This window comes from Elephas maximus, chromosome 9 (assembly GCF_024166365.1).
Source record: "Elephas maximus indicus isolate mEleMax1 chromosome 9, mEleMax1 primary haplotype, whole genome shotgun sequence".
In the NCBI taxonomy this organism is placed as follows: domain Eukaryota; kingdom Metazoa; phylum Chordata; class Mammalia; order Proboscidea; family Elephantidae; genus Elephas; species Elephas maximus.
In genome coordinates, this window is record NC_064827.1 from 123,525,998 (window position 1) to 123,540,478 (window position 14,481).

A 14,481-nucleotide genomic window follows, 5' to 3' on the forward strand; every position below is an offset into this window, starting at 1 on the left:
GGGCCGTGTTTCCTTCGCTTGGGCACAGGATCACTGAGTCAGAACCGACTCGAAGGCACCTGACAACAACAAGGTAAGGCATGATATTTAGAAAGATACATACTCAGTCACTGGCAGTTCCTGAACAAATGGATAGTAGGAGGCTGCGCAGCTGGGAAAGACACATGCTTCTGAGGACTCTGACCACGCCATGTTTAGCCCGGAAAGTTTGGGAACAAACGGTTTGACATCTGCTGATAACTTGATGCCCTGAAGTAAAAAAAAAAAAAAGTGTTTTTGGCTACACACATTGAGCTCAACGAAAAGCAAACAAACAAACAAACAGAGGGACTGGATTCTAACAGCCCCAGAAATACTAATCTAGGGTTCGTGATCACTCACTCACTTATGCCTATCAAAGAAAACAATATTTGCTAACAATTTCTCCCCAATGCTTTTTTATTAGAAAAAGTAGGCTTCGATATGTTAAAAATAAAACAACGATGTCAACAAATTAAAGTGGAAATAAGATTCAACCCTGATTACATAGTTAAAACCATACTGACAATGTTATTCCAAGACTTAAACTTGGAATAACGGTATTTTACTTTTCAGCTTTGGTTAGGAATAACCGAGGACTGTAAAACCGTTGCAAATACACCGGCGGAATGCTTAACTTAGCACTCAAAATGCACTGGAAAAGCTTATTTGCATGAAATTTCTCGTCACACAAAACGTCTGATTTTTACTGAGACACCAAGAGTCTCGTTTCGTGGATAAGCAAAAACACGCTTTGCTAGAAAACCATCCTGCCGCCATGAGCCGCTGGAATCGGAATTAAAAATTCGTAAATTTTTTTTTTTAGTAGTTTTTGATATATTAGAGATTTATTTGTACCAAGAATCTTACAGCCTTGACTTTTAATTAAAGCTTAAAACTAATTCATGCCATTGCCTGGGCTTCACCTAGGGTAGCGCTGAGTATGGAGAGCTAAAACTTTTAACGTTTTAAAAAACCTAAATTGCTTTAAAAATAAACTACCTCTTCTTAAAAATGCGGTAAAAGCGCACCATTTCACATGCCCTTACGAAATCCTCGGGTGTGGGCAGTCGGGAGTCAGTCAAGCTCATCCGCCGCCGTTAACTTAAACACAGTTCTCAACGCCGGGAGGTGTTTGCCAGCGCGACCATCCCCCTACCCCCGCCGAGGCTGGTGGCTGCCGGCCAGTCGCGCTTACGCACTGGCGCCGTCAGTAGCCTCCGGCCCACGCCCACCGTCGCCCCGGCGTCAGGACACATCGCAGGGTTCCTGCAGCGCCGTCACCGCCAGACGGAGACTCAGGGAGCTCCCGCCCCTTCGTCCGCCCGCCGCGGGTCAACTCAGGCACGGTGCGGAGCTGAGGCCTTGGAGAGAGCGACCATTGCCCCGAGGGACGGGTAGAAGGGGAGCCGCGGACTCCCAATCCCTCTCCGCCCATCCGCAGAGGGCTCGGGCAAACCCCTGGCTGCCCTCACCTCGCCTTCCGGCTCCCGTGGCCGCTCCGACGCCATGGCGAGCGGCTCGGAGGAGGCCCCGCCGGGAGAGGCCAGCAGCCGGCCCGACGGCTGGCGGGACCAGCGAGCGACCCGCCCTTCCTTCCCCCTGCTCTTCCGCCTTTGGAGGGGACGCCAGGAAGTGCGTCACAGAAACGCGACTCGTCCGTCTCTCCTCCCGGCCGGAAGTACGTGTTGAGGTAGTGGAGTAGCTCCACGCGGCAGTTGTTGGTGTCGCCACCCTTGGTTTAAAAAAATAAAAGCTCGTTGTTGTCGGGTTGATTCCGACTCATAGCGACCCTATAGGGCAGAGTAGAATTGTCCCGTAGAGTCCCCAAGGAGCGCCTGGCGGATTGGAACTGCCGACTTTTGGTTAGTAGTTTTAGCACCCACTACGCCACCTGGTTGGGTCTGGAAATGTGGTGCCCCACTGAGCAGTGGTAGGGAGTGCTGTGTCCGGGATCCTGCCGCTGACCCTTCCTTCGACCTTTCTGGTAGCCGTTTGGATTTGCAGCCTCTGCACACGTCAGAGGAGCCCTGAAGTGCTGGATTATATGAAGCAAAACCAGCAAAGGTAGCAGCAATTGAACAGATCTTGGATTAGCCAGGCCTGGAGGCTTTACTTGCGTCACCTGGCAGGTTCTGGCGTAAGAGATAGGGACAGGAGAGCTCCTTGGATAGGTTGAGCTGTTCCTGAAGAGGAGGAAAGAAGCTTCCTAACAAAAGATGCCTCTGCAGAGTCCTTGAGGCTAACTACTTTACACCCCACCCCCACCACACACCGCACTGCATTTCCTGAAGGTAGTGGATTCTGGTAATTGCAATCCCTGTAAAAGTTTTACAGACCTGGGAAACCAAGGCTATGGTTATTGGCATCCTAAATTTCCAGGAGTCCCTGGGTGTTGCAAAAGATTATCGTGCTCTGCTGCTAACTGAAGTGTTAGGGGTTTGAGTCCACCCAGGCGAAAAAAAAAAAAAACCAAACCCACTACCTCTGGAGTCAGTTCCAACTCAGGTGTTGTTAGGTGCCACTGAGACGGTTTCCAACTTGAAGCGACCCTATAGGACAGAGTAGACCTGCCCCATAGGGTTTCCAAGGAACGACTGGTGAATTTGAACTGCCAACATTTTTGGTTAGCAGCTGAGCTCTTTATCTCTACCCCACTACTCTGACACACACAGGGTTGCCATGAGTTGGAATCAACACCAGGGCAACTGTTTTATCCAGCTAATTGAATTTACAGAAATTTGAAGCAAAGTTTGGAGATAACCACAGAACAGAATTTAATTTCAAAATTGCTCAGTTTCTTTCAACAGCTATTGAACATAAAAATTGTGCTACGGTAAGCTAGAGGAAAAGCTAGAAAACTGTGATTTTTGTGAATTAAAAAAAGGCATCACAGGTTTGTTCTATATGAGGGTAGAATGCCTTAAGTACTATGAGAAATGTCACCAGAACATAGAGGTTGGCCAGAGTCACTGGGGGAGGTACCGTAGAGTGGATTTCCATAGACGGCGTTAAGAGGCCAGAGCAGAGTTGGAGAGGGTGAACGGCTTGCTCAGAGGCTTGAAGGAAGGTATGGGGTAGATTTAAAGGACGGAAATGATGTGCCTAGAATATAGGTTAAGGAGTAGAGGGTTAATTAGTTAAAAACCTTAGTCTGGAGAGGCAAAGTGTAGGGGGTTTTCCACCCTCCCCTGCGAATAAGACTTGCACTTACTGCCTGTTACCTTTATCTGTACTAAAAACTTGAAGGAAAGGCAGACAGCAGGCTTTTGTCCAGGATGTTACCCTAGGTTTACCAAACAGGCAGGTATCCATAGCTTTAGCAGGGGAGAGTCAAAGGCCTTAGGGTTCAGCAGGAATGTGTACTGGAGGTTGAGGTGGGTGGGAGCTGTCACTTCTCAATCCCTACAGTTGGGACGATTCCTCTGACCTACCCTAGAGCATAAGGGAGTTTGTTGGGTGCCATGGAGTTGAGTCCTACTCATAGTGACCCTACAGGACAGAGTAGAGCTGCCCCATAGGGTTTATCTTTCTTCCAGGGAGCAGCTGGTGGGTTTAAACTCCTGGCTTTCTGATTAGCAGCCACACGCTTAACCTCTGCACTACCAGGGCTGCTTTCCAAAGCGTTATTACTCTGGCCCTCTCTTGATGATGGGGTCCATGACCCTTCCTAGGCTGCTGCTCATCACCACCTTTAAAATATCATTGTGTCCACTGTGTATAAAGTACCCCTTCCTAAAGACAGGGACATAAAAGCCTGGAGGTCTTACGCTGAATGGCTCTCATTTAAAATGCTTCTCTACCATTAAAATCAATTAAGATGCATTTCCAGAGATATTTTTAAGCAGATGTAAAGTACAGGTGGCATGGAAGCTGTTTTACAACTTTTAAAAATGCTGTGATGTATGAGAGCACTACTGAAAAAACTCATGAAAAGGTTTACGTACAAAAAGAAACAATATTTGATGGTTACGAGGGAGGGGAGGGGTGGGGATAGAAAAACTTAATAAGTTGTAACTTTGGTGAAGGTTAAGACAGTACACAATACTGGGGGAAGCCAGCACAACCTGTACAAGGCAAGGCCATGGTAGCTCCATAGACACATCCAAACTCCCTGAGGGACCAAATTGTTGGGCTGAGGGCTGTGGGGACCACGGTCTCAGGGAACGTCTAGCTGAATTGGCGTAACAGTTTATAAAGAAAATGTTCTACATTCTACTTTGCCGAGTAGCACCTGGGGTCTTAAAAGCCTGTGAGCAGCCATCTAAGATACTCCACTGGTCTCACTCCTTCGGGAGCAGGGAAGAATGAAGAAAACTAAAGACGCAAGGGAAAGATTAGTCCCAAGGACTAATGCACCACATTTACCACGGCTTCCACCAGACTGAGTCCAGTACTAGATAGTACCTGGCTACCACCACTGACTGCTCTGACAGGGATCACAATAGAGGCTCCTGGACAGAGCTGGAAAAAATGCAGAACAATATTCTAACTTAGAAAGACGAAAATTGCTGGCCTGACAGAGACTGGAGAAATCCTGAGGGTGTTTGCCCCGGGACCTGCTTTCAGCTCAGTAATGAGGCCACTCCTGAGGTTCACCCTTCAGCCAAAGATTGAACAGGCCCATGGAACAAAACAAGACTAACAGGGCACGCCAGCCCAGGGGCAGGGACTGGAGGGTAGGAGGGAACAGGAAAGCTGGTAATAGGGAACCCAAGCTTGAGAAGGGAGAGTGTTGACATGCTGTGGGATTGTTAACCAGTCATACAACAATGTGTGTACTGTTTGATGAGGAACTACTTTGTTTTGTAATCATCTAAAGCTCAATTAAAAAGGTTTAAACACAGGAGCAAAAAAAAAAAAGCTCTGATATTTTATCCAACATTATATCCACTTAGCAAATGAATAAAAGGATAAAATAAGGGTTGGTTTCCCTAAAGCCACTAAATTAATGGTATTTCTTAGATAAAAGGAAACAGTTTAGACAGTATTAAGTTACTGAGTTGGGCTTCTTTCCTGTTCAAGGGGAGATTTTAGGTAATCCTCTAGCAACTGGACTAGGGAGTGAGCTATAAAATCTACTTTGGCCCTTTTAAACACCTTTGGCTCTTATGTTTCTTCAAAGTGAATTAAACAGGATCATAACAACCAGTCCCTAGTTAAAATATGAGCTTATCCTCTCACAGACATTAAGTACTCTCTGGGGCCCTAAGCAATACAAGATGGATCCTGCCCACAAAGGACTCTGGGAGAGAACCAGTGACCCGGGCCAGGAAAAAACCAAATAACTGACTTCGTGGTAACATCAATTGGAACCCATTAACTAGTACAAAAACAACCCACTTCCATCGTAGATTAGACATGTTTTTTTTCCTGGCTCCCCTGTACAAGGACTAGGTATGTAAACACCCACCCCTCACTGCTGTGTGCAGAACTCTACTCAGGATACCCAGCGTGTTGTCCTTCGGGCATCCTGACACCGACCACTGTAAGTTCCCTAATAAAAGCTACGTCTGATCAATCCGGTTTTTTCAACCTTTTTCAGAATCCAACCTGTGCTCCTCAGATCCACTCCTGCTGCTGGTCCAATGGGATGCAACAGTATTCCCATCATACCAAGCTATTTCAAATTCATTTAGCATTTTATTTTTTCGAAGTTTATTTCTTCAGTTCTAAAACTGTAAAACCAAAATCACCGAACAATATTAAGAATCACAAATTATGCTTTAGAAAATATAACTCAGCACAACTTCCAACAGTGATAAATGCAACATAGAAACTTTATTAAACAAAAGTAACAGGTAAAAGTCAAACAGGCACTTATATTAAGAGAAAAACTGACTGGAAGAATTTTTATCTGAGACACCGTACAGTAACCTACTTGCAGTTGCATTTAACTGAGCTCTGTTGCTGTGAAGAATACAGCTCATGCACAGGTATGGATGAAGGATTTGTACATTTTTCAAGTATTCACTGAATACTACCATATATACACATATACATTAAATTTGAAAAGGATTTAATTGGCGATCCCCAGATACTCTTCATTTTTGTTGATCTTTTGGAAGAGGTCGTCTAAAGAGAAGAATATGCGGTTCTGTGGAAACAAAGTGTTTATCATTTTAATATACTATGGTTAATTTTTATTCATTCAACAAAAATTCAAAGAAATCTCAAATGAACCGAATAAAATCATTTATATCTATGACTATGAATTTTGCTTCAAAGTCACTGTCAAGAGTAAAAAGAAAGCTCAACAATGAGAATATTCTCCCAGTGTTTTAGCTTCACCTACCTTGGAGAAAAAGCCAAAAGTATATAAAGCTCCTCTGGGAGAATGGTTTGCACTTTCAGAATGTCAACTCCAGTGAAATGAGAAAGAAAAACTCTTTATGGGGAGGAGAGCACTTAGATTTTGTTTCAGTAGATGGGGCCCAGGAATTAAGTTCCTCAGTTTGATTTTTTATTTTCTGGAGAAAGATCTTTTGAACTAAGATGATCCTATGTTGTAATCTGAAGAAAGCTATGTCTTTTCTTTAACAAGAGTTTTAGAAAGAAAGAAAGCTTCAGTTCTACCTAATTCAGCTTCTAGGGTATGCCTTCACGTTCTGTTCAACCCATCAGGGACCCTTTAAATCAAATTTGTTGAAATCCAAAAGTAGGATGTTGCCCCTCAAAATTTTAGTCTAGTTTACAGCAGTTCAAGCCCACCCACCGGCAGTCTGCTCCCATAAGGATCACACCCTAGAAAATCGTGAGTCAGAGTCTATTCAATGGCACCTAAAAACAATACCTTGCAGAAACGTACTGTCCAAATCTAGCATTTATAGGTAAGAGTTTGACATGCAACCCAAGTCTAACTCAGACTTGTTAATCAACTGTTACATTGCTTTCTCTTTGGCAGTACTGTTGCTGCTGTTAGGTGCTGTAGAGTTGGTTCTGACTCACAGCGATCCTGTGCAGAACACTATGAACAACAGAATATTGTCCCGTGCCACCCTCACAATTGTGGCTGTGTTTGAGCCCATTGTTGCAGCCACAGTGCCAATCTATTTCCCAGCCAAAACAGAGGCCAAAGGAAAAGACAAGTCACTTCCAACTACAATTTCTATGTACTTACTTTGTTTTAAAATTCTCAGTTTTAAAAGGGGACACTGACATTCTAGGTATACTTATCACAAAATGTTTTAAAATACTATGATCTTAACAATCACAACTATTACTATGTTAAGTTATGCAGAAACTTACCTGGTTCATGAATCATGTAATGCACCCAGCCCAGACTCTGTTGAACACCAAGTCTCCTCCACTCCTCTTCAGACATTAGATGGGTTTTGGGTACTTGTTTGGAAAGTTCTCTGGGTAACATGACGTGCCTGTTAAAAGATACAAGTATTATTGGTCTATGTCAACTTGGCTTTTCTACAATTACGACCACATGCATCTTTGTGATTTTAAAAATTGTGTGTTTTATCCTCAAAGCACTCAAGTTATTTAAATTAATATTACCATTGGTCTCAACCTTGAGAACCACTTTCTACTACCTTTAATCTGATTGTTGATGGCCTATGTTCAAATTACGAAGCCAAGAGCAGAAGGCATTTCATTCGAGAGAATGTTTTCCTAACAAACACTGCAAGTTATCTCAATTTTCAGGAATAAAACCCCAAAATTTAAGTTGGGCAGATGGTTACCCAAAACATTCCAATCTCCCTTGCAGCTAGCTAGCTCTGGCCATGCATGTGGCTACATCCTGGCCAACAGGATATAAGGAGAAAATATGCAACTTATGGAAAGTGTCCTCAAAGAGAAAAAAACGTGCCTATCTCTTTTTCTCCTTCCTGTTGGCTAGGATGCAGATTAATGTCACCAGGGAGCTAAACGCAGGACTCCAAGACCACAGAAGTCACTGTTAATTGTGGATGGCAAAGTAGCAAGAGGTAAGAAGGCTGGTACCTGATTGTAAAGCTGTCATTCCAGTCCTGGACTAGACTTACATGGCGGGGGGGGGGGGGGGGGGAATGGATTCTAATTTAAGCTACAGTTAATTTGGTTTCCTGTTACTCAACACTACGGATTTGTAGTAGATATGTCCTTGTATAGCCTTAAGTTGCTTTGTAGCTCAAAACTACTTTGCTTAAAATTAAACACATATACACTACACATGTGTGCCCTATAATTTCACAGACCTTCAGTTTTCCAACAAATGAGTTACGGACTTATTTCCAAAACTGTCTCTATTCAGTTTCCTAGACAGGCATGAAGTAATTCCTCAGTGTTAAGCCATCAAAAATTCTTTGTGCAATTCTTAAAAAACAAATGCACACTTCTCCTTTCTAGTGTTTGATTTCCATAAAAAAATAAATTGCCAGCCCCATTACCCGTAGTGGTAATAGGTTTAGAGGGAGCCATCAAACAAATTTTTTGACTAGTAAAGGGTATCTATGTTAAGTCCGCTGATTGAGAGCTAAGAAAGCTACAATCTGGGGCACACTTTCTGGCAAACAGAAAAACTGAATCCATAAACCCTTAAGCATCCAGCTGTCCTCAGCATATCTAACCAGCCTCAGGCAATATTTAAGTATCAATGTAGTACTGCTTGCAGTGCAAAAGTGAGCCTTAGAACAATTCTCTTACGTTACTAGATTGCCATGAGGCCACCAAGTCAAATTATGTTTACTTACTATCAGAGTCCCTAAATCTTTCACCAGTTACAGTCAACTACATGGTGACTCTTAGTAATACTTATCAGTCACCTCTGTCATTCTTTGAATGCTACTTTAACAACCACTTTTAGGGCTCTACAAGTAATCTGTTAACTTACCCTATTTCTATCTTCTACATTAATTGCTGGTTAGTCTGAAACAAAAATGTAATGCTAACTAGCTTTTGTATGCTTCTTTTGATTTTACAACAGTATATGTGTAAACACACACCTAACAACATACTGTTTAGAGAAGTTACAAATGACCCTACCTTCTCCATAAAACAAAGTCTAATAATAAGGAAATAATTTTTAAGTAGTTTTAAGCTCACACGGGAATTCTACCTATTTTATTGCATGTAGATAGCTTTCCAAACTATCTGTATTTCCAAAATTCAGTAGTACCACGGGCCTGTCATAGTGGGAGAAAGAATAAAGAAGGCCACCAATTAAATAGTAATGCTGGCATATTCCCCACCATGGGAGAGTTAATATCTACGACTTGAAAACTACAATCAGGATAAGTTACCAAAGATCTACTAAGGTTAACACTACAAAATGCAGTTAGGAGGGCAGACAGCAGACAGTATTTACGTCAGATGCTGTACCACCATATAAAAGCACCCTAGAAGCATGCCTTCAGTAGTTTATCAGTATAGATTTCCCGTCAAAAATACCTCTGGAGGTTAATTACTATACTGTTTCACATAAGGGTAAGTGGCTTGGTCAATTAAAGACCAGGTACTAAGTCAACTCTAATTTATATCGGATTACAATAAATCACTTCAGATGTCAGGATTTTCTTCTGTACATTATTATACAAACCACTTAGTAAATCAGGTCAAAATTTTGCTAACAGTCTAGCTTATTTAGGAGTTTATTATCAATGATTCTGCTAGTATTAGTACAACTAAGTACTAATCTAATTTTAATCGTATGCTCTAAAAGAAATTTATACAGGCCCACAGATCCTTAGTAAAAACATTTGGAGCCAGATGTGTTTCAGAATTAAGCTTTTCAGATTTTAGAAAGGTATTATACAGTTCAATATTGTCTGTTACCGGCACCCCCACTGGGCTCTGGGTAAACACCTCATAATTGAACACTAGTATTTCTAGTAAAATTCATGAATATTCATCCATACTTGAGAAAAAATAACAGTTTTGCAGGCAAATCTGTACCAAATTTACAAAACACGTGTTTTCACTTAATTTTTGAAAAACACATGAGATTTTTGCAGCTAGGAATAGAAAATAATGCAGGTATTACTAGTTTACAAAGCTGCCTAGAGGAACCCTCAGTTTGCCTGTGAAGGCAGACTTCATGATACTTCGCGGGGGGTGGGGTGGGGTGGTAGCAGGCAGACCATCTACTCTTAATGCCTTTCTTCCTCCAACAGCATTCCTGGACATCTATCCTAAAAGGGTAGGGCAGGAAACAAGGTCACTTAACTTCGCTGCGGACCTTAGTTAGGCTTTACCCCTCCTACATCTTGGTTGTTTCCCAGAATGCAACATTCTAGTTACTATCCAGTAAGACAATGGTTTGACTGGCCGTTGAAGCTCTGTCCCAAGTTTCTTGCATACAATAAGGATAGTAAATTTTAAGCTCTTCTCTCCCCACCCAATCCAATTTGCTAGATCATTTTCACAGGTACTGCGTTCTAGTGCACCATATCACAACTCAAAAGCATTTATTCCTTAAAATAAAAAATTATTTGGCCAATGTACACTAGCAAAAAAGAGAAAAAAATGTCCAACCCATGTTCTCGATTTAGTCTTAAAACGAAGACTAAATAAAGCTCTCAAATTATGATTTGTGTTAATGCACAGAAGACTCAGATAAACATTTTCGAGTCCCAATCAGGGCCAAATCTTAACTAATTTTTCGGGTTTCCCCGCAACGTAATTTTTAGTGCCACTAGCTTCAAAAGAAAACAAAATTAAGAATATCTCTGGTTATGTTAACAGACCAATTACCCCCCTCAGTTACTAGAAGTGCCACTGCCGCGGTGGTGACTGGGCAAACGAAACAGTTTTGCATGATTGCCAAGTCGCCACTGCTTACAAACGACTGTGAATACTAGAGCGTGGCCGCAAAGCAGACGCCCGGAGTTTCCAGGCGGGTTTCGGGGAATCACTGTGTCGCTCAGGGAGTCGGAACTCGGACGACACCGCCATCTGCTACCACACTTGCCGCCGATCACCCCCGGAGACGCTGCCGAAGCTGCGCCGCAGGCTTTACGCCGGCGTTCGTCTGTGCGAGTACTGTTCAAGGAAGGAACTAACCGGGCACGAAAAAGTGGTCCTACGGCAGAATGCTCCTTTATACTTCAAACGGACGGGAACAAAGGGCGCGAACGGACCGAGTGCAGCACGCAAACACCGCGCACACCTAATCCCCGCGACCTCGCGGAAACGCGGTCCCGGCGCCGAAAACTGGCCCGCGGGGCCGGAAGCGCGGGGCCGGGGCCGCCTAGAGTCGCCGCCGGCGCGCCCCAGGTCTTCTCCTCGGCCTTCCGCCCCGCCTGGTGCCCGCCGCCCCGCTCGGAGCCTGCGCCCGCCACCCCCGGGTTGCTCACCGGTACTCGTAATGCTCATCGAAGTATTTGTCCGAGTAGTATATCTGCTTGTGGGCCATCCTGCCAGCAGCGCAGCGGGGCTAGTAGGTCAGAACCGCAGAGACCGGGAGCGCCACCCCACAGGTCCGAGGCACAAGAGAGCAACGACACAACTAGGCTCAACCGACCGCAGGCCGAACGATCTGGGTTTGAATCAGACAGCCCGACGCTGATTGGACGGCAACGCCGACCAATCACCTTACGCGCAAACTGCGCGGAGGCCGGGGCTGGCTCCAAGCCTATCGTAGCCTCGCCTCCGCGTGGTTAGTTTCCACGATCAACCAATGAGAGGCCTGTTGCTAAGCCACTCGAAGGAACAACTGGAAGATTGGTATGGCGTGGGGGAGGGGAACGCCCGTAGGACAGGGGCGTGGTTAGCAGAGGGCGGTGTCCGGACGTTAGGTGGCTCAGAGCGCGTGCGCAGGAGTTTAGAATGTTCCAGTGCGGCCGAGCCGTTGGGGCGGGCGGACCTGAGGGTGGCTCGGGTATCGCGGAGTTTGGCAGTGGGGGCGGGGTTAGGGGCGTTGCCGGGCGTGAGCCAAAACCGAGGCACGGGAGCTCCGGACCGACTGGGTTGGAGTTCCCTAGGCGTGGGCTCTCGGAGTTAGTACTGTGCCTGCATAATTTTCCTCAGCCTTTACCTCCGACGTTTAATTTTCCTCAGACTTTACCTCGGACGTTTAATTTTAACCTCCTCCCCCCCTCAAAAAAGAGTCGGGGCGTGTCGTTAGTGTGGCCGGCTGTGGGGCGGGGCGCAAGCACGTGCTCCTTGTCGGCCGAGGAAAGAGCTGGTGTCCAGCCCCCGAGGGAGATCGGAGAGCGACCGGGCTGTAGAGGGCCGGGGAGTGCTGCGGTACAGTGCGGAAGACAGCCCCCCGCTGCGGCCAGAGTGGGTTGGGGAGGGTAGCGGAGAAAAGAGAGAAAGGAGCCCGTTGCCCAAGTTCAGCAGGGGGATGATTGCCGGGACTAAGAGGGCCTCTGGCAAAGGAAATGGAGCGGAGGGAATCTGTTGAAGTGTTTGAGACACTACTGATGCCTTGGGTGGGGAGGAGAACCTGGCTGGGTAGTGGTGCCATGTACCGAGATGGGAGAGACTGAGGAAGGGATCTGGAGGTTAATGGACAACTCTTAGTCAGATGTGACGGGCCTGGGAGGCAGGGAGCAGGCAGCCAGAGGGAGCTCCCGCCTGGGCCCGCACATAGGCCCCAGCCCTCAAAGGCTTGTCAAACCAGAAGGGTTCAGACTCAGCGACCCCATACCACAGAGTAGAACTGCCCCATAGGGTTTCCAGAGAGCCCCTGGATTCCAACCGCCAACCTTTTGATAAGCAGCTGAGCTCTTAACCAGAGTACCATCAGCCCTCCGCATATCGCAGCTACATGTATATGTACAGGTGGGTGCAGTGTTAAGAGCTTTTGGATGGCAATGGGTGACCAATGGGCATATGTATCTGTATACCCATATCTCAGTCTTTATATATGTATGTGTGTGTGGAATGAACTAGGAGGTAGAATAGAAACACAGAACATGTTACTGGGCTAGTTAACTAGGATGTCCCACAAAACCATGACCCTAAATCTCCAAACCAAGGAACCAAATCCCGTGAGGCGTTTGGTTGTCCACAAGCAGTTTTCGCTGTTTTTTTTTTTTTGCTTGTTTTTGTCATTGTAAATATGTCTGTCCCACAACTCTTGCCAATTCAACTTTTTGTAGGTGAACAACTTACTGACAGTACTTAATAATCAGCTGTGCAACCCTATTCTAAATATGATTTTTCCATCACCGTAAGCCAAAACACTACTCCATAAACAATAATACCCCCCTTTACCCTCCCTCCTGCCCGTGGTAACTTCCGATTTTCTTTAGTGTGTATGCATTTGCCTTTCCTTGTTCTTTTGTTGTTACTGTTGAGAATATATACAGCAAAACCTACGCCCATAATTTCTACATGCACAATTCAGTGACATTTATTACATTCTTTGAGTTTCACAGCCATTCTCGTTCTCCTTTTCTGAGTTTTCCCTACCCCATTAACATATACTTACTGGCCCCTAAGATTTCTATCTAATCTTTTGAGTTGCTTTGTCACTTTGATCCCATATAGATCTTAAAAGAGCATAATGGTCAAAGCAGATGTTGTTTACTAGTTAAGCTAGACTACTGTTTGGTTTTAAGAAGACATCTGAGGATATTTTTGGTTTAAGGTTTAAAAATTATCTCAGGGCAATAGTTTCAGGGGTTCATCCACCCTCCGTAACTCCAGAAAGTGTGGCATCTATCTTACTCATCCAGCGCTGCTATAATAGAAATACCACAAATGGGTGGCTTTAACGAAGAGAAATTTATTCTCTCACGGTCTAGTAGACTACAAGTCCAAATTCAGGGAGCCAGGTCCAGGGGATGGCTTTCTCTCCCTGTCAGCTCTGGAGGAAGGTCCTTGTCATCAGTCTTCCCTTGGTCTGGGAGCATCTCAGTGCAGGAACCTCAGGTCCAAAGGACGCGCTCTACTCCTGGTGCCGCTTACTTGGTGGTATGAGGTCCCCAACTCTGTGCTTACTTCCCTTTTATCTCTTGAGAGAGAAAAGGTGGTGCAGGCCACACCCCAGGGAAACTCCCTTTATATTGGATCAGGGAGGTGACCTGGTAAGGGTGTTACAATCTCACCTTAATCTCTTTAACATAAAATTACAATCACAAAATGGAGGGCAACCACAGAATACTGGGAATCCTGGCCTAACCAAGTTAATACACGCATTTTGGTGGGGGGGGCATATAATTCAGTCCATGACAGAATCCGTGAGAATTTAAAACTCTGCATTTTCCCCTTTTGATGTGGATTCTTCTATAGAATCTTTGATCAAAATGTTCAGTAGTGGCAGCTGGGCACCATCCAATTCTTCTGGTCTCATGGCAAAGGAAGCAGTTGTTCGCGGAGGCAATTAGCCACACGTTCCATATCCTCCCCTTATCCCTGACTCTCCATCTTCCTTTGTTGCTCCGGGCAAACAAAGGCCAATTGTCATGCCTTGGATGGCTGTTTGCAAGTTTTTAAGACCCCAGGCAACATGTAACAAACTAAGAGGTAGAACAGAAGCACTAAACATGTTATTAGTCCACTTAACTGGGATGTCCTTTGAAA

At 44.9% G+C, this 14,481-nt stretch overlaps 2 protein-coding genes and 1 long non-coding RNA gene across 11 annotated transcripts in view; 1 reads left to right on the forward strand and 2 right to left on the reverse strand.

The window, feature by feature from the left end:
- The window catches only part of SECISBP2 (SECIS binding protein 2), a 41,390-nt gene extending 39,766 nt beyond the window's left edge, over positions 1 to 1,624 (reverse strand). For 6 of the 9 annotated variants that reach the window (XR_007518625.1, XM_049895559.1, XM_049895562.1 and 3 more), the window contains exons 1-2: positions 1,050 to 1,456; positions 104 to 249 (exon numbers count right to left, since the gene is read on the reverse strand). Coding sequence is in view for 8 of the 9 variants with exons in the window: in XM_049895559.1 (XP_049751516.1) it covers positions 104 to 249; positions 1,050 to 1,109 (206 nt within the window). In the remaining variant the exon portion in view is untranslated. Of the gene's footprint in view, positions 1 to 103; positions 250 to 1,020; positions 1,457 to 1,493 lie in introns of those variants that run through there. The other 3 variants (XM_049895565.1, XM_049895560.1, XM_049895561.1) reach the window with 2 other exon arrangements.
- LOC126082729 (uncharacterized) overlaps positions 1,615 to 14,481 on the forward strand; it is a 31,391-nt gene continuing 18,524 nt past the window's right edge. The window contains exons 1-2 of the long non-coding RNA XR_007518628.1: positions 1,615 to 1,699; positions 7,871 to 7,958. This is a non-coding gene — a long non-coding RNA (uncharacterized LOC126082729). The remainder of the gene's footprint in view (positions 1,700 to 7,870; positions 7,959 to 14,481) is intronic.
- On the reverse strand, positions 5,773 to 11,506 carry CKS2 (CDC28 protein kinase regulatory subunit 2). The gene is made up of 3 exons (XM_049895592.1): positions 11,304 to 11,506; positions 7,267 to 7,394; positions 5,773 to 6,115 (listed from the first exon to the last, which is right to left on the reverse strand). The coding sequence occupies exons 1-3, from the start codon at positions 11,360 to 11,362 to the stop codon at positions 6,063 to 6,065; spliced, it is 240 nt and encodes a 79-aa protein (XP_049751549.1). The 5' UTR covers positions 11,363 to 11,506; the 3' UTR covers positions 5,773 to 6,062.